Source organism: Aquarana catesbeiana, linkage group LG02, assembly GCF_042186555.1.
Source record: "Aquarana catesbeiana isolate 2022-GZ linkage group LG02, ASM4218655v1, whole genome shotgun sequence".
Classification (NCBI taxonomy): Eukaryota; Metazoa; Chordata; class Amphibia; order Anura; family Ranidae; genus Aquarana; species Aquarana catesbeiana.
Window position 1 is genome coordinate 561,577,117 of NC_133325.1, and position 23,822 is coordinate 561,600,938.

At 44.8% G+C, this 23,822-nt stretch overlaps 1 protein-coding gene across 1 annotated transcript in view; it reads left to right on the forward strand.

Annotated features, from left to right (window-relative positions):
- Nucleotides 1–6,559: 6,559 nt before the first annotated feature.
- The window catches only part of UQCC2 (ubiquinol-cytochrome c reductase complex assembly factor 2), a 73,691-nt gene continuing 56,428 nt past the window's right edge, over nucleotides 6,560–23,822 (forward strand). The window contains exon 1 of the mRNA XM_073616049.1: nucleotides 6,560–6,773. Within this exon, the coding sequence (XP_073472150.1) occupies nucleotides 6,636–6,773 (138 nt within the window). The 5' untranslated portion in view covers nucleotides 6,560–6,635. The remainder of the gene's footprint in view (nucleotides 6,774–23,822) is intronic.

Consider the following 23,822-nt stretch of genomic DNA (forward strand, 5'->3'; position numbering starts at 1 on the left):
ACATTTCCATAGACACACTCCTAAACCTTGTGGACAGCCTTCCCAGAAGAGTTGAAGCTGTTCTAGCTGCCAAGGGTTGGCCAACTCAATATTGAACCATACAGACTAATGCCTCGTACACACGATTGGACTTTCCGACAACAAAACCGTGGAATTTTGTCAGAAGGGTGTTGGCTCAAACTTGTCTTGCATACACACGGCCACACAAATGTTGGCAAAAAATTATGAACGTAGTGACAGACTACATGGTTTTTCATCACTTTAGCGCCACCCTTTGGGCTCCATCTGCTAATTTCGCTTTAGTAGAAGTTTGGTGAGTGTTGATTCGTACTTTTCTTTTCGCGTTTTTGATTTAGCGCTTTTCAGTTTGTTTCTGAACGGCCATTCGTCAACCAGCCATGTTGTGGAATCGGAGGAGATAATGTGTTATTTATTATTGGCCTTGGAGTTATTACTTTGACATTATTTTTTGGTTGAATAATAATAATTTGATTTGGTATATTTTCTATATTTCTGGATGCATAGAATGCACTTTTCGGTTAAGTTCTAATGGCAGATAGCATGTCTAATTTTATTTTATTTTTGCACAATAAAAAAAATTGTGTAGAATAATACTTGGCTATGTGTTTTACTTCAAATGACAGTTTGGGAGTAGGCAGTTACATTTAAAAAAAAATACAATATAAAATTTACAAGGGATACCAACATAATTGTATATTCGTTCTTAACCACTTCGCGCCCGTGCTATAGCCGAAAGACGGCTGCAGCGCGGACGCTAACTGCCGGGCGGCCGTCCCTGGACGTCCTGCTGTTTACTTCCACGATGCGCGCTCCCGTGGGCGCGCATCGTGGAAGTTCTGTGCTGGCCGTGTCCCTTGGACACAGCCAGTCACAGATCGCTGTAAACGGCCAATCACAGCGGCCGTTTACAGTGCGATCGGCGGTGCCAATGAGAGATGATCTCATATGTAAACATATGAGATCATCTCTCATCGCCGGCTCTCCCTCCTCACACAGAGATAGCGTGTGAGGAGGGAGAGCGAACCGCTGCAGCGGTGAGTGTAAAAAAAAAAAAAACGGAAAAAAAGTCACGTCACTGCCATCCGTCCCCACTGTCATCTGTCATCAGTGCCATCCGTCCCCACTGTCATCTGTCATCAGTGCCACATATTAGTGCCATCTGTGATTAGTGCCACCTGTCAGTGTCACGTGTCATCAGTGCCACGTATCAATGGCATCTGTCATCAGTGTCACGTGTCATCAGTGCCACGTATCAGTGCCATCTGTCAGTGTCACGTGTCATCAGTGCCATGTATTAGCGCCATCTGTCATCAGTGCCACGTATTAGTGCCATCTGTCATCAGTGCCATCTGTCATCAGTGCCACATCAGTGTCATGTATCAGTGCCATCTGTCATCAGTGCCACATCAGTGTCATCAGTGCCACGTATCAGTGCCACCTGTCATTGTCCTGGTGCTCTAGGGCCTTCAAAAATGTAATAGGTAGTCAACAAGTTAGGCCCCTTTCACACATGCGGACAGTATGTCCGTATTTCATCCATCCGTTTTCGGATGAAATACGGACATACATGCATCCTATGGGATAGCGGGTGTCAGCGGATGTACATCCGCTAACACCCGATGTTGTCCGGCTCCGCTCTCGTCCGATTCTGCGGACGGAAGAAAATCCTATTTTTCTATCCGTCTGCAGAGCGGATCGGATGAACACGGACAGACGGCCCGTGTTCCTCCGATCCCCCATAGGGGAGAGCGGAGATCTGACAGGGCGGTCCCTGCACAGTGTGCGGGTCCCGCCCTGTCATCTGCCTGCTCAGCTGGGGAAAACGGAGCGATCCCCGCTGAGCAGCGGATAAACACGGGGCGGATCAACACGGATCCGTCCCGTGTGAAAGGGGCCTTAGATGTGTAATTTATGCTCCTAGAACACCCGATGGTGCTCCATGCATGTTGGGCCTCTGTATGTGGCCAAGCAGTGAAAAAGTCCCACACATGTGGTATCATAATACTCAGGAGGAGTAGCAGAATGTATTTTGGGGTGTTATGTGTGGTATATACATGCCATGTGAGAGAAATAACCTATTACAATGACAATTTTGTGGGGGAAAAAAAAAAAAAAAATCTTCATTTTGCAAAGAATTGTGGGAAAAAATGACAACATCAAAAACCTCACCATGCATCTCACTAAATACCTTGGAATGTCTACTTTCAAAAAATGGGTCATTTGGGGGGTATTTTTACTTTCCTGACTTGTTCGGGTCGCAAGAAATGAGATAGGCCACCAGTACATCAGGTGTGATCAATTTTGTATGATTTGCACCACAGTTTGTAGACTCTCTAACTTTCACACAGATCAAATAATATCCACTAATTTGGGTTATTTTTACCAAAGATATGTAGCAGTATAAATTGTGGCCAGAATTTATGAAGAAAAATTAATAATTTGTAAAATTTTATCACAGAAACTAAGAAAAATGCATTTTTTTCAAAATTTTCGGTCTTTTTCATTTATAGCGCAAAAAACCCAGAGGTGATCAAATACCACCAAAAGAAAGCTCTATTTGTGTTAAAAAAAGGACAAAAAATCATTTGGGTACAGTATTACATGACTAAGTAATTGTCATTCAAAGTGTGAGAGCACTGAAAGCTGAAAATTGGTCTGGGCAGGAGGGGGGTTTAAGTGTCCTGTAGGCAAGTGGTTAAAAACTATGGGATAATGGTGTTGTGGTAACTTGCACAAATAAAAAAAAAGCATAATATTATTCTTGATATCACTAGAAAAAAAGCCTTTGAAAATTAGTTTGCCATAACTCCATCAGTATCGCCAGCAAAGCAGCTTCATTATTATCCCATTAAAGAAGAAAATTGTGTGCAGCATTTCAAGATTTCATAATTTGCCACGTCACAAATGTTTTTCTCCATTACTAATGCTAGTTTACAAGACCGACTGCTTCTGCTTCCGAGCATGCGTGTTTGTACTTTGGACTTTTGTCCGAAGGACTTGTGTACACACCCTGGGAAAATCCAACATACATTTGTTGGCGGAAAATTTGAAAACCTGCTAGTCAACATTTGTTGGGGAAAAGTCCGACAACAATTGTCCGATGCAGCATACACACCGTCGGATTTCCCGCCAACAGCCTGTCATCTAACATTTCCTGTTAGAAAATCTGGATCTTGGGGAAGGGGGGATCACACATTAGATCTTGGGGAAGGGGGGCTCACACATTGGATCTTGGGGAAGGGGGGCTCGCACATTAGATCTTGGGGAAGGGGGGCTCACACATTGGATCTTGGGCAAGGGGGGCTCACACATTGGATCTTGGGCAAGGGGGGCTCACACATTAGATCTTGGGGAAGGGGGGCTCACACATTAGATCTTGGGGAAGGGGGGCTCACACATTAGATCTTGTGGAGGGGGGCTCACACATTGGATCTTGGGGAAGGGGGGCTCACACATTGGATCTTGGGGAAGGGGGGCTCGCACATTAGATCTTGGGGAAGGGGGGCTCACACATTGGATCTTGGGGAAGGGGGGCTCACACATTGGATCTTGGGGAAGGGGGGGCTCACACATTAATTAAAAAAAAGAATAAAAAAGATGTAGTAAAATGCTAACATGCCCTCGGGGGGGGATCACACATTAGATCTTGGGGAGAGGGGGCTCACACATTGGATCTTGGGGAAGGGGGGCTCACACATTGGATCTTGGGGAAGGGGGGATCATACATTAGATCTTGGGGAAGGGGGGCTCACACATTGGATCTTGGGGAAGGGGGGCTCACACATTGGATCTTGGGGAAGGGGGGATCACACATTGGATCTTGGGGAAGGGGGGCTCACACATTAGATCTTGGGGAAGGGTGGCTCACACATTAGATCCTGGGGAAGGGGGGCTCACACATTGGATCTTGGGGAGGGGGGCTCACACAATAGATCTTGGGGAAGGGGGCTCACACATTGGATCTTGGGAAAGGGCGGCTCACACATTAGATCTTGGGGAATCACACATTAGATCTTGGGGAAGGGGGGCTCGCACATTAGATCTTGGGGAGGGGGGCTCGCACATTGGATCTTGGGGAAGGGGGGCTCACACATTGGATCTTGGGGAAGGGGGGGCTCACACATTAATTAAAAAAAAGAATAAAAAAGATGTAGTAAAATGCTAACATGCCCTCGGGGGGGCTCACACATTGGATCTTGGGGAAGGGGGATCACACATTAGATCTTGGGGAGGGGGGGCTCACACATTAGATCTTGGGGAGGGGGGGCTCACACATTGGATCTTGGGGAAGGGGGGCTCACACATTGGATCTTGGGGAGGGGGGCTCACACATTAGATCTTGGGCAAGGGGGGCTCACACATTAGATCTTGGGCAAGGGGGGCTCACACGTTAGATCTTGGGGAAGGGGGGTTCACACATTAGATCTTGGGGAAGGGGGGCTCACACATTAATTAAAAAAAAAATAAAAAAGATGTAGTAAAATGCTGACATGCCCTCGGGGGGGGGGGGGGGGAGCTCACACATTGGATCTTGGGGAACACACATTAGATCTTGGGGAGGGGGGGGGCTCACACATTGGATCTTGGGGAAGGGGGATCACACATTGGATCTTGAGGAAAGGGGGCTCACACATTAGATCTTGGGGAAGGGGGGGCTCACACATTGGATCTTGGGGAAGGGGGGGATCACACATTGGATCTTGGGGAAGGGGGGCTCACACATTAGATCTTGGGGAAGGGGGGATCACACATAGATCTTAGGAAAGGGGGGCTCACACATTAATTAAAAAAAAAAAGAAAAAAGATGGAGTAAAATGCTGACATGCCCTCGGGGGGGGGCTCACACATTAGATCTTGGGGAGGGGGGGCTCACACATTGGATTTTGGGGAAGGGGGGATCACACATTGGATCTTGGGGAAGGGGGGATCACACATTGGATCTTGGGGAAGGGGGGATCACACATTAAATCTTGGGGAGGGGGGCTCACAAATTAGATCTTGAGGAAGGGGGGCTCACACATTGGATTTTGGGCAAGGGGGGCTCACACATTGGATCTTGGGCAAGGGGGCTCACACATTAGATCTTGGGGAAGGGGGGATCATACATTAGATCTTGGGGAAGGGGGGATCACACATTAAATCTTGGGGAGGGGGGCCCACACATTAGATCTTGAGGAAGGGGGGCTCACACATTTGATCTTGGGGAAGGGGGGCTTACACATTGAATCTTGGGGAAGGGGGGCTCACACATTAATTAAAAAAAAGAATAAAAAAGATGTAGTAAAATGCTAACATGCCCTCGGGGGGGCTCACACATTAGATCTTGGGGAGGGGGGGCTCACAGATTGGATCTTGGGGAAGGGGGGATCACACATTGGATCTTGGGGAAGGGGGGGATCATACATTAGATCTTGGGGAAGGGGGCTCACACATTGGATCTTGGGGAAGGGGGGCTCACACATTGGATCTTGGGGAAGGGGGGGGATCACATATTAAATCTTAGGGATGGGGGCTCACACATTAGATCTTGGGGAAGGGGGGCTCACACATTAGATCTTGGGGAAGGGGGGGCTCACACATTGGATCTTGGGGAAGGGGGGATCACACATTAATTAAAAAAAAGAATAAAAAAGATGTAGTAAAATGCTAACATGCCCTCGGGGGGGCTCACACATTGGATCTTGGGGAAGGGGGATCACACATTAGATCTTGGGGAGGGGGGGCTCACAGATTGGATCTTGGGGAAGGGGGGATCACACATTGGATCTTGGGGAAGGGGGGGATCATACATTAGATCTTGGGGAAGGGGGGCTCACACATTGGATCTTGGGGAAGGGGGGCTCACACATTGGATCTTGGGGAAGGGGGGCTCACACATTGGATCTTGGGGAAGGGGGGCTCACACATTGGATCTTGGTGAAGGGGGGCTCACACATTGGATCTTGGGGAAGGGGGGCTCACACACTGGATCTTGTGGAAGGGGGGATCACACATTGGATCTTGGGGAAGGGGGGATCACACACTGGATCTTGTGGAAGGGGGGATCACACATTGGATCTTGGGGAAGGGGGGGGTCACACATTAAATCTTGGGGAGGGGGGGATCACACATTAGATCTTGGGCAAGGGGGGATCACACATTGGATCTTGGGGAAGGGGGCTCACACATTAATTAAAAAAATAAAAATAAAAAAGATGTAGTAAAATGCTGACATGCCCTCGTGATATGAAGTTTATAGCTCCACTAAATAATGTGCATGTCCCCAGACTAATGTCTATAGGAGAGTTCCCCAAACGTTGACATAGTCCCTGAGTGGTTTGATGAGAGAAGCCCTGTCTATTTGCATTGTACATGAGCACAGTGACGTCTCGCACTCGTCACTAGGACCTCTCATCACTCAGCTACAGACAAGCAGCCCACACATACACCAAAAATATTTATTCCAGGCTGGGAGAGGGAACCTATCAATGACAAGCAAATCCGGACACACACCACCAGCAGCGCCTAGCAACAGTACCCGCCCACTGGTTCTAAAATACCATTGGTTACACAGCTAAGGACGGTCACGCCCTTTGCCTGTGATTCGCTAGTAGTTGAATGTGACCGGCGAGTAAATGGCGGCTGCACGGTATCGGCGTTTTCTAAAACTATGTGAAGAATGGCCTGTGGACGAAACTAGGAAAGGCCGGGACCTGGGAGCCTTCCTGAGGCAGCGGGTGGCTCAGGTATTCCGGGAAGGAGACAATACGCAGGTAATTAGGGGGAGCGTTAGAGCTTCCTAGGTTTGGGGACACGTGACTCGTAAGGGGCGAGAGAGAGCCAATAGTAGGAGAGGTCATTGCGGGCTGTCATTGAGCGTCATAGGTCGCTGATAGGACGAGCGAGGGTTGACTCCCTCAGTCTATGTGATTGGATAGGTGCTTGCGGGTAGGCGGAGCTTGTTGTTTTGTGAAGTTTACGCCTGAGCTCAAAGCTCCAGAACTTTGAATGTGCTGCATCGTGGGCAAACATTTTCTTTGCCCCCCCCCCCCCCCCCCCCCCCCCCCCCAATGCAATGTCACTCTCCATCTGCTTTGAGATAAATAGTAACTAAACTCAAAATCAATTTAGTGCAGGTCAGGCAGCAATTGTGATTGGTTTGGAGAGGTTACAGCAGAACATTACCACTCACTGCTTAGTCACTGGAGGTTACAGCACATCATTTCTGCATGGTTGCTAGAGGTTATTGCACATCATCACCGCTCACCCATTGGTGGCTGGGGGGTAGAATGGTATTAACTGCAGTGCTGGGGGGGGTTAATGGAAACAGTGGCAGAGCTGATGGGATAAGTGGCAGACAGTGTTTGGGGGGTGGGATCAGGGGCGGTGCTGGGTGGAGATGGGATCAGTGACACTCACTTGGTGTCACCTGTCAGTGCCCAGTCACTTCCCCCTAACTGTATGGTGGGTGAAAGAGCGAGAGTTGGGGGGGGGGGGGGGGGGTGAGAGAGACCCCTAGCCCTGTCTGCAGCCCCCCTGTCTGTGGGTCAGGAGTGTGTGTGATGACCAGTACATTCCATAGGACGTCCATGCTGTCCAGCAGCGGGTGGGGCCCATTCTCTTCCTTGATGAGGTGCTCTGCTCCTTTCAGCGGACTGTCCCGGGCGGTAACAGTTTTTCTGGCTACCTGCTCCTCCCCGCCCTTCCCCAGGGGGCCCGATCTACCTGCCTTTGGTGCCCGCTGTCAGAGCTGGAAATGGAGAGGAGGGCAGGTAGCAGTCCCTGGCTAAAAGACAAAAACAGAACATTCCATAGCTCAGCTAACCAACCGAATTAACCTGTCCAACAGTCTGCGTTAAAAACAATGGTTTAGTTAGCACACATTTGCAAATGCATGTGTAAGCTGCAAGGCCTCTTCACGGCACCCTGTGTGTTGCTTGCAGTCCTAATGCTATTGAATTTATGAACGTCTCCACAATGGAAGCACGTACATTTAATGGATAGATGAGGGGCAGGTGGGCCTGGAGGCAGCCCAATCCCCCTTAAAGGAACAGGAGCACACTGGACACGTAGCACAGTGGCAGGGAAGGTGCCCAGTGTGACCCCGGACCATATTTACACCAGTAATAAACAAATTCAGTAGCGTTTAGGACTGTAAGCATACACAAGGTGCCGTGAAGAGTCCTTGCAGATTATGCATGTGTTTGCAAATGCGTACTAACAAATCCCCTGTTTTTAACGCACTGTTGGACAGGTTCATTTGGTTGGTTAGCAGACTGGTTGGTGAGTTGAGCTATGGAATGTTCTGTTTTTGTCTTTTGTGCGTTTGCCCTTCCATGTGCTCCTTGCTGTGAAGGCCAGTTATAGGTGGGGGCAGAGGCCATTTGTTAGTAGTCCCTGGCTGCCTGCACCTCCCGCCGGTCCTCAGGGGGCCCGATCCGCCTGTCCTATGGGCCGCTGCCAGAGCTGGAAGTGCAGAGGAGGTTGGAGGGATCCAGGCTCTGGTTGGCGCCGTCACGTCAGATATGCTGCGCCTGCTGCGCCTCACTCTGACGGGTGGTCAGGGAGCTCTTCTCCCTTCTGGGCTCTCGATTCTCCCTGGCCCCACCACCACCACCAGTCCAGGCCTCCCCATGACAAGGGGGTCAAGTGGCAGCTGCTTTGGGCCCCTCAACAATGACTGGACCCTGGGCAGCTGCCCCTTTTGCCCCACATTAAAGCCGGCTGCATCCCATGCTTTCTAGTGATGGCAGTTCACATATGAGCGCTCAGTTTATGTAGCTCGATGACTGATTCTCAAAAAGATACATGAGCTGCTTTTGAGGAAGAATGGGCATTTGTTGTCCCATTGACTTAACCACTTCAGCCCTGGAAGGATTTACCCCCTTACTGACCAAGCCCTTTTTTGCGATACGGCACTGTGTCGCTTTAACTGACAATTGTGCGGTCGTGCGACGTTGTACCCAATCAAAATTGATGTCCTTTTTTTCCCCACAAATAGAGCTTTCTTTTGGTGGTATTTGATCACCTCTGCGGTTTTTATTTTTTGCGCTATAAACAAAAAAAGAGTGACAATTTTGAAAAGAAAGCAATATTGTTTTATTTTTTGCCATAATATCCCCCAAAAATATATAAAAAAATTAATTTCTTCTACAGTTTAAGCCGATATGTTTTCTTCTACATATTTTTGGTAAAAAATCGCAATAAGCGTATATTGATCGGTTTGCGCAATGGGACCATTGACATTTATACAGCGATCAGTGCTATAAAAATGCACTGATTACTGTGTAAATGTCACTGGCAGGGAAGGGCTCAAACACTAGGGGGCGATCAATCCGTTAACTGTGTTCCCTCAGCATGTTCTAACTGTAGAGGGTATGGACTCACTAGAACATGACAGAGATCATTGCTCCTGATCACTGGGAGCAGTAGATCCCTGTCATGTTGCTAGGCAGAACAGGGAAATACCTTGTTTACATAGGCACCTCTCTGTGCCATGATCGCGGGCCACCGGCGGACATTGGGCACGCTCCCGTGACGTGTGCCCGCTAGTCGCCAATGACGGAGTGACGTACGGGTACATGGTTTTGGGCACCCATGCCACTTTGCCGACGCTTAATGGGAACACCTGAAAATATGCAAATAGAATGTTTTATATCCTGTTATCACCAGTCTTTTCCCCCTAGTGCTTTCCATTGACTTGGGCCTTGTTTACATGGGGTACTTCGTGTTTTGTCTGCACAGGGATCAATCCCAATTATGTCTGAGACACAGCTGCTGCTCCCAATTCGACAGCCTTGCCTTATACCCCTGTTCAGATCGGTGCTATTTGACTGGTCAAATTGGAGCCTATTGCCAGCAATAGGAGCATCCCAATCGGTGCGACAAAAAGTTCCCAAAAGTAGTTCCTGCACTACTTTTGGCAACTTCAGGGGCGATTTCAATAGACATCTGTGCATGAACCTGCACAAATGTCTTTCAAGTCGCCCCTGAAGTTGGACTGAAGTGCGACTTTGAAATCCTGAAAGTTCAGATGAATTTCAAAGCCATGTTCAGTGTGAATGAGGGCTTGGGGTGCAAATCTCTGTGGGACCTGGACCCACATGTCTGTCAAATTGGGAGCTGTGCCTCAATAGACCTGAATGAAACTGCCTCTACATGGCCCTCAAACAAAAAACACCTGAAGCTTGAATACATATGAAATTGTTTACTAACTGGAGGAAAGTTCAAAACTAATCTTAGAAAAGTATTTTTTTACTGAAAGGGTAGTTGATACTTGGAATAAACTTCCAGCAATAGTAGTGAGCCAGTCAACAGTAAATGGCTTCAAACATAGATCTATACTCAGCCTAGGCTTGGGACAAACATAATTATATACTCAGACAAAACAAAATAATACAAAAACCTGTATACCTGTATTGAAAAAAAAAAAAAGGAAAAGGCAGACTTGATGGACTGCTCTGTCTTTTGTCTGACGTCACTTTTCTATGTTTGAAATAATCTGCTAAAACACTAATATACAGGTAAAAGCCAGTAAATTAGAATATTTTGAAAAACTTGATTTATTTCAGTAATTGCATTCAAAAGGTGTAACTTGTACATTATATTTATTCATTGCACACAGACTGATGCATTCAAATGTTTATTTCATTTAATTTTGATGATTTGAAGTGGCAACAAATGAAAATCCAAAATTCCGTGTGTCACAAAATTAGAATATTACTTAAGGCTAATACAAAAAAGGGATTTTTTAGAAATGTTGGCCAACTGAAAAGTATGAAAATGAAAAATATGAGCATGTACAATACTCAATACTTGGTTGGAGCTCCTTTTGCCTCAATTACTGCATTAATGCGGCGTGGCATGGAGTCGATGAGTTTCTGGCACTGCTCAGGTGTTATGAGAGCCCAGGTTGCTCTGATAGTGGCCTTCAACTCTTCTGCGTTGTTGGGTCTGGCATTCTGCATCTTCCTTTTCACAATACCCCACAGATTTTCTATGGGGCTAAGGTCAGGGGAGTTGGCTGGCCAATTTAGAACAGAAATACCATGGTCCGTAAACCAGGCATGGGTAGATTTTGCGCTGTGTGCAGGCGCCAAGTCCTGTTGGAACCTGAAATCTCCATCTCCATAGAGCAGGTCAGCAGCAGGAAGCATGAAGTGCTCTAAAACTTGCTGGTAGACGGCTGCGTTGACCCTGGATCTCAGGAAACAGAGTGGACCGACACCAGCAGATGACATGGCACCCCAAACCATCACTGATGGTGGAAACTTTACACTAGACTTCAGGCAACGTGGATCCTGTGCCTCTCCTGTCTTCCTCCAGACTCTGGGACCTGGATTTCCAAAGGAAATGCAAAATTTGCTTTCGTCAGAAAACATGACTTTGGACCACTCAGCAGCAGTCCAGCTCTTTTTTTCCTTAGCCCAGGTGAGACGGTTTTCGCGCTGTTTCTTGGTCAACAGTGGCTTGACACGAGGTATGCGGCAGTTGAAACCCATGTCTTTCAAGCGTCTCTTGGTGGTGGATCTTGAAGCACTGACTCCAGCAGCTGTCCACTTCTTGTGAATCTCCCCCACATTTTTGAATGGGTTTTTTTTCACAATCTTGACTAGGGCGTGGTGATCCCTATCGCTTGTACACTTTTTCTGACCACAGTTTTTCCTTCCCTTTGCCTCTCTATTAATGTGTTTGGACACAGAGCTCTGAGAACAGCCAGCCTCTTCAGCAATAACCTTTTGTGCCTTTCCCTCCTTGTGCAATGTGTCGATGGTCGCCTTTTGGACAGCTGTCAAATCTGAAGTCTTCCCCATGTTTGTGTAGGCTTCAGAACTGGACTGAGAGACCATTTAAAGCCCTTTGCAGGTGTTTTGAGTTAATCAGCTGATTAGTTTGTGGCACCAGGTGTCTTCAAAATTTAACCCTTACACAATATTCTAATTTTGTGACACACGGAATTTTGGATTTTCATTTGTTGCCACTTCAAATCATCAAAATTAAATGAAATAAACATTTGAATGCATCAGTCTGTGTGCAATGAATAAATATAATGTACAAGTTACACCTTTTGAATGCAATTACTGAAATAAATCAAGTTTTTCAAAATATTCTAATTTACTGGCTTTTACCTGTATGCATTAACCCCCTCCCCCCAAAAAAAAATATCAGAAGGAAAGAAAAGACTGCGCTTAAAAACAGTGGAATCAAATGTGAAAAGTAAAAGAAAAATAGTCCAAGCTGCATCTGTACTGTAAGACATATATACACATTCATAACATATTCAGACCATAGGGGCGCGCTTTGCATACTTTGAATACAACATGACAGTACAATACATCAATAATTTCAAAGATCTATTCCAGTGAAACCAAAATTGAAAACTGTGAATCATAAATTGTTTAAAAAATGAAAAAAGTATATATTAAAATAAAGTCCTCCTCATATATGACCAGAATGTTGAGATAGTTGAATAAAGTTACCATTCATCACCGAAAAGTGAAATCTTGACTAGGACCTGTATATGGTAAAAATGGCTGCTTACCAGTAAAAAAGGACCTTCTATAACGGAAGGTCAGCAGCGCTTGCAAGCTATGCTCCCAGCCAGGGCCTTTTAACACGGTTCTTATGGAATCCCCTCTGGGCCAAAGGTGCAGGTCATCCAGATATTGTCCCAAAAATATATAAAATAGCTTCACATAGTGTAAAAACTTAAGTTTTTTGCTTTATTGAAAAGGTAAGATATGCACTTTCATCAATATAGTAGTTGCACACCTTTGAAAACAATCTCGCTGGCCAGCAAAACACAAGCAACCTGCACTTCCAGGAATCAAAGAACGAGATGTCAGCAAGTTGCTCCGTCCTACGCGTTTTGTCACAGAATGACTTTGTTCGGGCGACTGAGAATTGTTATGCTCAGGTATGAATCATTCACACATTGGCATTTTGAATCACAGGCAGAATAGCCATGATTCTGCGTGCGATTTCAAAACGCCCAGGTGTGAATGACAAATCTCACAATGCACATTTCAGATGCCATTCATTTGAATGGCACCTAAAAACAGGGTGCGGTTCTGGGGCGATCAATAACGCTGCATTCGCGGCAAACCACATCACATAAAGCTTGTCGCCCAAAAGAAGCTCCTGAACATTTTGTAGGTGTCCGTTACTCAGTTCCCACACAATGTCAGTTCTTGTCGCACTATCACAGTCCCACTATAAGTCCCTGATCACCGTCATTACTAGTATAAGAAAAAAAAAATTCCTGTATATATAACTTAGTTTGTAGGTGCTCTAACGTTTGCGCAAACGTTAATCTGTATACACTTATTGGGATTTTTTTATACCAGAGACATGTAGCAGAATACATTCTGGCCTAAATTTATGAAGAAATGTGTTTTTTTTTTTTTTTTTTTTTCTTTTAGTGTATAATAAAAAATAAAAAAAAAACCCAGTGGTGATCGACTACCACCAAAAGAATGACGGAGCAATTGCCAGTTAAAGTAGTGCAGTACAATATACTCTCTTATAAGAGTAGGCTTGTCTTTGTCTTACCTCTGGTAAGCTCACATCCATAAGAGCCCTTTCACACTGGGGCGGGGGGCGGCGTCGGCGGTAAAACGCCGCTATTATTAGCGGCGTTTTACCGTCGGTATGCGGCCGCTAGCTTGGCGGTTTTACCCCCCGCTAGCGGCCGAGAAAGGGTTAAATACCACCGCTAAGCGCCTCTGCAGAGGCGCTTTGCTGGCGGTATAGCCGCGCCGTCCCATTGATTTCAATAGGCAGGAGCGGTAAAGGAGCTCCGAAGATGCTGCTGGCAGGACTTTTTTTACCGTCCTACCAGCGCATCGCTCCAGTGTGAAAGCCCTCGGGGCTTTCACACTGAAATGCAAGAAGTGGCACTTTCGGGTCGGTTTGCAGGCGCTATTATTAGCGCAATAGCGCCTGCAAACCGCCCCAGTGTGAAAGGGCTCTTAGGGTTTTTTTTTTTTACGCGGTGATGTGATTATGGTCTAGTTGCACTCCAGAAGAAAATATATTCTCTAATTATGATCACTGTCCTCTTCATGCAATGAACTATTTATGTTACCTTTGAGTCTATGCAGCTGACATAACCAGATACCTATAGATATATTTTTCATATGTTTTATGAACATCTACCTCATGTCTACGCTCACCTTCTTGTGAGTTTATATATTACACTGTTAAAGCTCAGTATTAGCATTAATACTTCCTTCTTATAAGAAAGTATATTGTGCTGTATCATTGTTTTTATAACAGCAGCTTTTAATTAGTTTAACCGGTTCCCGACAGGTGCACGCCGATGTACGTCGGCAGAATGGCACGGCTGGGCAAATGGGCGTACCTGTACATCCATTTGAATTCCCTGGCTTGCCATTGCGTGCACGCTGCCGGGATACCCGCCGGGACTCGATCGCCGCGGGGATGCCCGCGATCGCCTCACGGAGAGGACGAACGGGGAGATGCTGATGTAAACAGCATCTCCCCGTTCTGCCTAGTGACAAGTGTCACTGATCACAGCTCCCTGTCATCGGGAGCTGTGATCAGCGTAGTGACACACACAGCCCATCCCCCCTACAGTTAGAATCACTCCCCTAGGACACACTTAACCCCTCCCCGCCCCCTAGTGGCTAACCCCTTCACTGCCAGTGTCATTTACACAGTAATCAGTGCATTTTTAATCGCACTGATCGCTGTATAAATGACAATGGTCCCAAAAATGTGTCAAAAATGTCCGCCATAACATCGCAGTCACAATAAAAATCGCTGATCGCCGCCATTACTAGTAAAAAAAAAAAAAATTAATAAAAATGTCATAAAACTATCCCCTATTTAGTAAACGCTATAACTTTTGCGCAAACCCATCAATAAACGCTTATTGTGATTTTTTTTTTTTTTTTTTACCAAAAATATGTAGAAGAATACGATCGGCCTAAACTGAGGAAAAAAATGTTTTTTTATATATTTTTGGGGGATATTTATTATAGCAAAATGTAAAAAAATAATGCGTTTTTTTTTTTTTTTCAAAATTGTCGCTCTTATTTTGTTTATAGCGCAAAAAATAAAAATCGCAGAGGCGATCAAATACCACCAAAAGAAAGCTCTATTTGTGGGAAAAAAAGGATGTCAATTTTGTTTGGGAGCCATGTTGCATGACCGCGCAATTGTCAGTTAAAGTGATGCAGTGCCGAATCGCAAAAAACGCTCTGGTCAGGAAGGGGGTATAATCTTCCGGGGCTGAAGCAGTTAATTGGACTTTTTCCATTTTGGTTTACTCCATGAGCGCTTGGACCTGAGTTGCTTGACAACTCTGGTATTTGTGTTGTTCATAAAGTAGTGCAGTGCTGAATAGCAAAAAATGGTCTGGTCATGCAGGGGGTAAAACCTTACAGAGCTTAAGTGGTTAATCAATATGCATGCCTTTTTTTTTTATTTTTTGCAAAAGGTGGAATATGCCTTTAAGACAACTCTGTCAGCACATTAAAACAAAAAACAAAAAAAATTCCTTACGAAGGAATAAGCGAACACGATCCTACCGACCATATCGCAGTTTTCTAAAAGCTGCAGACGAATCTTTAATATTAGACCTACCTCCAGAGGGTGACCAGGCATCCGATGCATACTGTGGTAATTGCTGCTGGTCCCTATGTCACTAATGTATTTTTTAGGAAGGAACCACAGTACATACAGAGGGACCAGACATCCAGCACTCAGTTTTTTCAGCAAGTATAGCACTTGAGAGAGAAGAGCCGCAGTGCAGGGAATGCTTTGTTTTATATTTTTAATATAGTCAGTCACTATAAGGTGCATTGAGACTTAGGTGGCTTGGTGTCGCCTTGTCCTCAGTTGGAAAAGGGAGGCCTAACAATGCAGCTTTTGCAGGAATATGCTGAAGCGACTCCACTGAGCCCTTCCCGAATTATAAGGTCCACTGGTTTTCAGCAATTACAGGTTTTTATTAGGTAAGTTTTTTTCTGAGCACAGCCTTACAATATGAGTCTGCAACTACTGTATATTTAAATAATACACAAAAAGGAAGGCACAGAAAATAAACCTGCAGACTTTAATTGGGATTTCTGCTTCACTACCTACAAAGATACTTCTTTAATGGTAGAGAAAGTAGTATATATTTGCTTTCAGATTCAATTAAGGAAAATTTGTCTTGAGCAAAATAGAGCGGCTGCCATAGTAAATGCCTATTGCTTAGCTGTCACACAAATCCTCTGACTTCAGTACTTTTGAATTGCTGATTTGAAATATTATCCGGATCAGCTGTTTCCGACTTCACAGGCTGCATGCCAGAGGTCCAATGTGATAGCCAGGCAACTAGTGTTTTCTGAAAGCAGAGGCCCTGTAGAATAAAATGGCAGCAATTGCAATATACAGTGGGGATGAAAAGTATTCAGACTCCCTTCCTTTTTTTACTCTTTGTTATATTGCAGCCATTTGCTAAAATCATTTAAGTTCTTTTTTTTTTTCCTCATTAATGTACACACAGCACCCCATACTGACAGAAAAACACAGAATTGTTGACATTTTTGCAGATTTATTAAAAAATAAAAACTGAACTATCACATGGTCCTAAGTATTCAGACCCTTTGCTGTGACACTCATATATTTAACTCAGGTGCTGTCCATTTCTTCTGATCATCCTTGAGATGGTTCTACACCTTCATTTGAGTCCAGCTGTGTTTGATTATACTGATTGGACTTGATTAGGAAAGCCACACACCTGTCTATATAAGACCTTACAGCTCACAGTGCATGTCAGAGCAAATGAGAATCGTGAAGTCAAAGGAACTGCCTGAAGAGCTCAGAGACAGAATTGTGACAAGGCACAGATCTGGCCAAGGTTACAAAAAAAATTCTACTGCACTTAAGGTTCCTAAGAGCACAGTGGCTTCCATAATCCTTAAATAGAAGACGTTTGGGATGACCAGAACCCTTCCTAGAGCTGGCCGTCCGGCCAAACTGAGCTATCGGGGGAGAAGAGCCTTGGTGAGAGAGGTAAAGAAGAACCCAAAGATCACTGTGGCTGAGCTCCAGAGATGCAGTCGGGAGATGGGAGAAAGTTGTAGAAAGTCAACCATCACTGCAGCCCTCCACCAGTCGGGGCTTTATGGCAGAGTGGCCCGACAGAAGCCTCTCCTCAGTGCAAGACACATGAAAGCCTGCATGGAGTTTGCTAAAAAAACACCTGAAGGACTCCAAGATGGTGATAAATAAGATTCTCTGATCTGATGAGACCAAGATAGAACTTTTTGGCCTTAATTCTAAGCGGTATGTGTGGAGAAAACCAGGCACTGCTCATCACCTGTCCAATACGGTCCCAACAGTGAAGCATGGTGGTGGCAGCATCATGCTGTGGGGGTGTTCTTCAGCTGCAGGGACAGGATGACTGGTTGCAATCGAGGCAAAGATGAATGCGGCCAAGTACAGGGATATCCTGGGCGAAAATCTTCTCCAGAGTGCTCAGGACCTCAGACTGGGCCGAAGGTTTACCTTCCAACAAGACAACGACCCTAAGCACACAGCTAAAATAATAAAGGAGTGGCTTCACAACAACTCCGTGACTGTTCTTGAATGGCCCAGCCAGAGCCCTGACTTAAACCCAATTGAGCATCTCTAAAGATAACTAAAAATGGCTGTCCACCAACGTTTACCATCCAACCTGACAGAACTGGAGAGGATCTGCAAGGAGGAATGGCAGAGGATCCCCAAATCCAGGTGTGAAAAAATTGTTGCATCTTTCCCAAAAAGACTCATGGCTGTATTAGATCAAAAGGGTGCTTCTACTAAATACTGAGCAAAGGGTCTGAATACTTAGGACCATGTGATATTTCAGTTTTTCTTTTTTAATAAATCTGCAAAAATGTCAACAATTCCATGTTTTTCTGTCAATATGGGGTGCTGTGTGTACATTAATGAGGAAAAAAATGAACTTAAATGATTTTAGCAAATTGCTGCAATATAACAAAGAGTGAAAAATTGAAGGGGGTCTGAATACTTTCCGTTCCCACTGTATGTGCAACTGTTTATCAGGTTTGGCCTGCTTTTAGGAAAAACTAAGCTAAAATGAATTTTGGTAAACGCACAATATTTATCCCATTTTTTTTTTTTTGGTAAACTATAAAAGATGGGGTTACATCAAGTAAATAGAAAACATGTCAAGCCTTAAAGGGTTAGTTCACGTTTTCCGAAAAAAGAAGGGGAAAAAAAAGCAGGGATTTCAAATCCCCGGGCAGCTTCACTGGCTGCGTGGGCACTGACAGCTAGTCACCCTCAGAGGTAAGTGCAGTGGGGAAGGTGTGTAGGGCAGTGGTTCTCAGCCTCAGTCCTCAAGTACACACAACCGGCCATGTTTTGGGAACTTCCCTTAGATAAAATAGCTCTTATCAATACCATGTCATTAATATTGCCCATTGGGGGTATTTGAGGACTGAGGTTGAGAACCACTGGTGTAGGGTGTTAGCTCACCTTTTCATTTTTTTGTGAAAAAGTGAACTTACACTTTAAAATTGTATGTGCCTGGGAAATAGGGAAAAACTACGGTACCCAAATGTCCATAGGCGCCGCTATTAAAAGCCTCTACAGGTTATTAACTTAGAGTGAACTGTGAATTATGGCCCTAGAATAATTGCTCTCCCTCTGACAATTGTGGCAATTCAAATGTGCTGAGTGATGGGGGTGTAATTAAATATTGTTTTCTTATTTTATTATTTTTTTTTAAACTTTTATTTTTTAATTTACCTTTGTCATCACAATGAGTCAAATAATCCCCAATGTCGCCTCTGCCCTCCAAGCGCAGATCATTCTTAATTAGCTGTTTCCTCGGCTACTGTAGCTGGGAAATGACAGCCCTGAACCTGGAAATGATGAAATGCTTGTCGCTTTCAGGTTCATTCAGGGAAGAAGAGATCGAGGAACTAATGTTCCTCTGGCTCCTCCCACACATGCTGAGGCATCTTCTTGATACCTGTCTCCCTAAAATGGTTGTGGCTAGAACCACCATGGGTGCTGGCAGGCGGCACTAGTGGAGGGTAGGGGCGGTGGGGGTAATGACACATTTTCGGTACTGTAAAAGTGATTGGGTGGCTTTACAGTTGCCTGGATCATTTTTACATGAATGTTGCTCACTGCTTGTTTTATAAACTTACCTTAATAGACAAGGGTTTATTGAAAGCATGTAGTGAGTAAAGCTGGCCACACACTGAGTGATTTTCATCCAATTCCTATCGGCAGTGTTCCAATCGACATCCTTTAATTTAAAAAATTGAAGGAGGCGGGTGGCAAATTGTCAGCTGACAGCACCTGCTGGGCTCGTTCAGGTATTCTGACAGCCAATAGCACCGGCTGGCAGAATACAATAGCAGCAGTGAGAAATTCATCCATCTACACCAGGGGTCTCCAACTGCTGCAAAACTACAAGTCGCATCATGCCTCTGCCTGTGGGAGTCATGCTTGTTACTGTCAGCCTTGCATTGTCTCATGGGACTTGTAGTTTTGCAACAGCTGGAGGGCCACCAGTTTGAGACCCCTGATCCACACTGTTTAGCGTGGATGAAGTAATCTGTTAGATTTTTTTCATTCAGCTCACAGAATAACTTGCATTTGAGACAAGTTTTTTAAGCTTTGACAAAATGTAACAAATGTAAACCCTACTCCAGTGATGCAGTTCAAAATTGGCACACTGTGTTCAGTATCCTTCAAAAATCCTTGACAGAAACAAAACACAAAACACCTGTGTACATAATTATATTGCAGCAAAAGGTGTCCCGCACCAAGGACTTCAAAAAGTACTTTGTACAAAAATAGCTTTTTTTTTCCCCATCAAAAAAATACTGCAGCACGGCATAAAATCTTAGTCAATATTCCAAGCCCACACTAGTTCATTTTCAAGTCAAACAAGTGCAGACACAAAACACCAACAGATGTTTAAACCTCCCAACCAATTGCAAACTAGCACAGAAATACACCAGTATGAATATAAGGGTATGAGTGACTTAAGCTCATATACCTCCATCACTCCTGGGGGCAATTTCTCTGTATCCCTACACCCTACAATGAACAGACACCTGTAACCTTGATCCTGGGACCCCTATTATGGGATTATCCTTATCGGGTCTTATATAGTTCCGCTGTGTGAGGCTAAGACCTTCACTGTGTCCACAAGACTGCTTATATCCACTTTTTGTTGGTTTGTGCATAATTAATGGAACAATCTGCTTGCAGAGAGGCTTTAAACATCCCATTTACATCACCCTCAAAACTGACCCTACTGGATCTCCCCCTCTAAATATGCCCTAGGCCCATATTACCTGCTTTGGTTCAGAGGGCTCCTAGGGGGACATGTACATGCTCATATGTGTAGGGCGTTTTGCCTACATGCCTGTAATGCCCCGTACACACGGTCGGATTTTCCGATGGAAAATGTCCGATCGGAGTGTGTTGTCGGAAATTCCGACCTTGTGTGGGCTCCATCGGACATTTTCCATCGGATTTTCCGACACACAAAGTTGGAGAGCAGGAGATAAAATTTTCCGACAACAAAATCCATTGTCGGAAATTCCGATCGTGTGTACACAAATCCGACGGACAAAGTGCCACGCATGCTCAGAATAAATAAAGAGATGAAAGCTATTGGCCACTGCCCCGTTTATAGTCCCGACGTACGTGTTTTACGTCACCGCGTTTAGAACGATCGGATTTTCCGACAACTTTGTGCGACCGTGTGTAGACAAAACAAGTTTGAGCCAACATCCGTCGGAAAAAATCCTAGGATTTTGTTGTCGGAATGTCCGAACAAAGTCCGACCGTGTGTGCGCCCTATAATACTGAGGATACACCCAAGCAAATGATTTACTTGGGAAGGCATCTCTACAAATTTGTCCCTTGACATTGCCATTCCCAATGTCATGAGCGATTGTGGAGTAGGAGACACAGGAGATGACTGGGAGGAGAAACCCCACTCTTGATCTACTTCTACAGTAGGAAATCGGAGTCTACCACCCTCTCAAGCCCCAGATTTTGAGGCAAAAAATCCTCTGTCTCATCTGCTCAGCTCTCTGCATGAAAGTGCTCCTACACTTTTGCAAGTGGGGACATCCTTATTCATCCTACTGGGTCCCTTGCTAGTTTACCTGCTTGTGGTTTGGATGCTGTGGTTTCCCTTGTAGCTTCCACTGGTAGCTCCTTCAGTTAGGCGACTTCTTTAACCGTCCCTGATAACTGTTTTGGTATTTTTATACACTATTGTTCATCTCCCCATGCTTATTTTGGGTTCCCCTCACCCTGGGATCTCTGATTCCCACACTTTGGGAAAAGTATTTCACTCTATCTTGCACAAGGGAGCCCTTTTCCATCACTGGTGGCTGCACCCTTTATGGTTCTTAACTTTTCTCAACCCTTTTGTTCTCCTAAAAGACCTCTTGGTCTACAAGGTCGACATGGACCAGTCTTTACAGTTCTCTTTACTAGTGAGAACTTTTTTTTTTTTTTTTTTGTCATTCCAGTAGTTTTGGTCCCTTCTCATGGCACTGGTCCCTAAATCCACCCTAGTGCTTGGTTTTTCTAGTCTGTCCATTGTGGAACGTACTGGGAACCTTTCCTAAATAAGCCAATTGTCCTAAATTCTGAGTTCTTCAAGTTGAGTATCCCATTGTCTACAATCCCTGTAGACCTCTGACCCATTGCCTACTTTCAGGGGACTGTTGGGGATTTCCATCTCTCATCCTGTCTCTCAGTCTTTTTACCTTCTCTCCTTGTGAAATGGCGAGTCTGAAATTTGGGCAAGACATCAACCTGGTCACTTTGGACCAACAAAGACCTGGAAGCTTTTTCGCCAGACTTTAACCAGGGTGGAAATTTTAAAACATATATAATCTCCTCATTTTAAAAAACAAATTATTGAGTTTGCACCTTCAAAAGATGACCGTGATTCAATTCAGAGACTTCAGGTGAGGCCTATACTGTACCTGTTAAAGGTTGAACAGGATTCAGCACCACCTATCTGTGCCTGCATTTACATTTAGATACCTTGTATAAAGCCCCAAGTGCCATGAATTTTGGGACACTGTAACGTGCAAATTTTGACAATTCTGATAAAGCTGATCTATCTTCTATTATCTCCCCCACTTTTCTATTGGCAATCAACTTGCAGGTTTTATTAAAGCGTAATCGAACAAGCTGAAGTTAGAAGCTGATTGGTTACTATGCACAGCAGCACCAGTTTTTGTAAATCTCCCCCATAGTGTAGACCTTCGCACTTTCAGATTCAAGGCACCTGGGGCACTGAAAAAGACATCTCAGTGTATCGCTGTAGTGCTACAGCCTGTTTAGTATACTGACAGGTTTACTTTAAGAGCATGCTACTAATATATTCTTGCACAAATACGTGGGTGTATAAGCTATGTTAGGTGAAGGAAAGATAAATATGATGAGTTAGCATGTGACAGCGGATGGAAAGATAAAAATTAACAACCACTGTTCTACAGCTGCTGACATGGGAGTGCACTTGGTCACATTTTGACAAGAAAATATGACAAGTTGTACATGTTACAATACAGCATTAGTGACTAGAAAATGAAAGCGTTCCATATGTGGTCAGAAAGTATGTCTCTGATCTCTCAAGGAAGCTTGACAGCAAGCTGCTTAATGCAGTGATGTGATCTGTCACAGTAGCCCTCTCAACCTTTCAGGCCCACGCTTTGGGAGAGTGCATTTTCTTACTGATGATATTTGAATGGAAAAGTTAAGCAACATTTTTAAGACCCAGTTCATTGCATGTATTTGTGTTTGATTATTTTATATTTTAATTTGTTGTAAAAATCATGTATGGCCAGCGATACGATCACCACTGGCTGGATTGCTATGCAGAACAAAGGCAGTGAAATACTCATCTGCTTGCATGTGTAGCTCCCTTGCCATCTGGATAAGTAGGAAGTGGGAAAGGTGCACATGGACAGGGTATTGTATAGACCAGGGGTAGGCAAACTTAAAGAGGTGGAGATCTACCTGAACAACTTGGGAGAAATCCAAAATCACCGGGCACAGTGTTGTCCAGTGTCGCCTCCTCCAACCTTTAAACCTCTAATTGCCATACTACCAAATTGCGTGCATTGCACGGCAATCATGGATTTAATTCAGGTGGTGAGGTCACCACCTGCCAAACACATTTGGATCGCTTTTTCAGAGGAGCAACAGTGCCTGCTGCACTTGTGAATGAGCCCTTAGTTGAATTCAGCAGCGGCACCCTTAAGCCTTGTACACACGGTACGATTGTTGGCCAACCGAGAGTCTGATTTTTGTCAAAAGGGCGTGTGGCAGGATCTTGTCTTGCATACTAACGGTACACAATTGTCGTGCTACAAACACGAATGTAGTGACGTTCTACGAAGAATTTCAGCTCTTGAGCACCACCTTTGGGCCCCTTCTGCTAATTTCGTGTTTGGTGAGCTTTGATTCCGAGCATGCAAGTTTGTACTTTCGACTTTTGTGTGACGGATTTGTGTAGTGACCATATGAAAATCTGACGTCAAACATTTGTCCGCCGAAAATTTACTAGCCTGTCAACCAACATTTGTTGGCCGAAAGTTGGACAACAATTGTCAAAAGGAGCGTACTAACGGTAAGATTTTAGGACAACAGTCTGTCAACAGACAATCCCCTGCTAACAATCGTAACATGTGTATGAGGCTTTAGAGCTTGTTCGCACAAAAATTTGGGGGGGTGGGGGGTGGTAGTAAAGCCCTGCCATTGAGGGCATTTACCTCCCCCAATCCCTACACCATTTAGCTACTGATGCA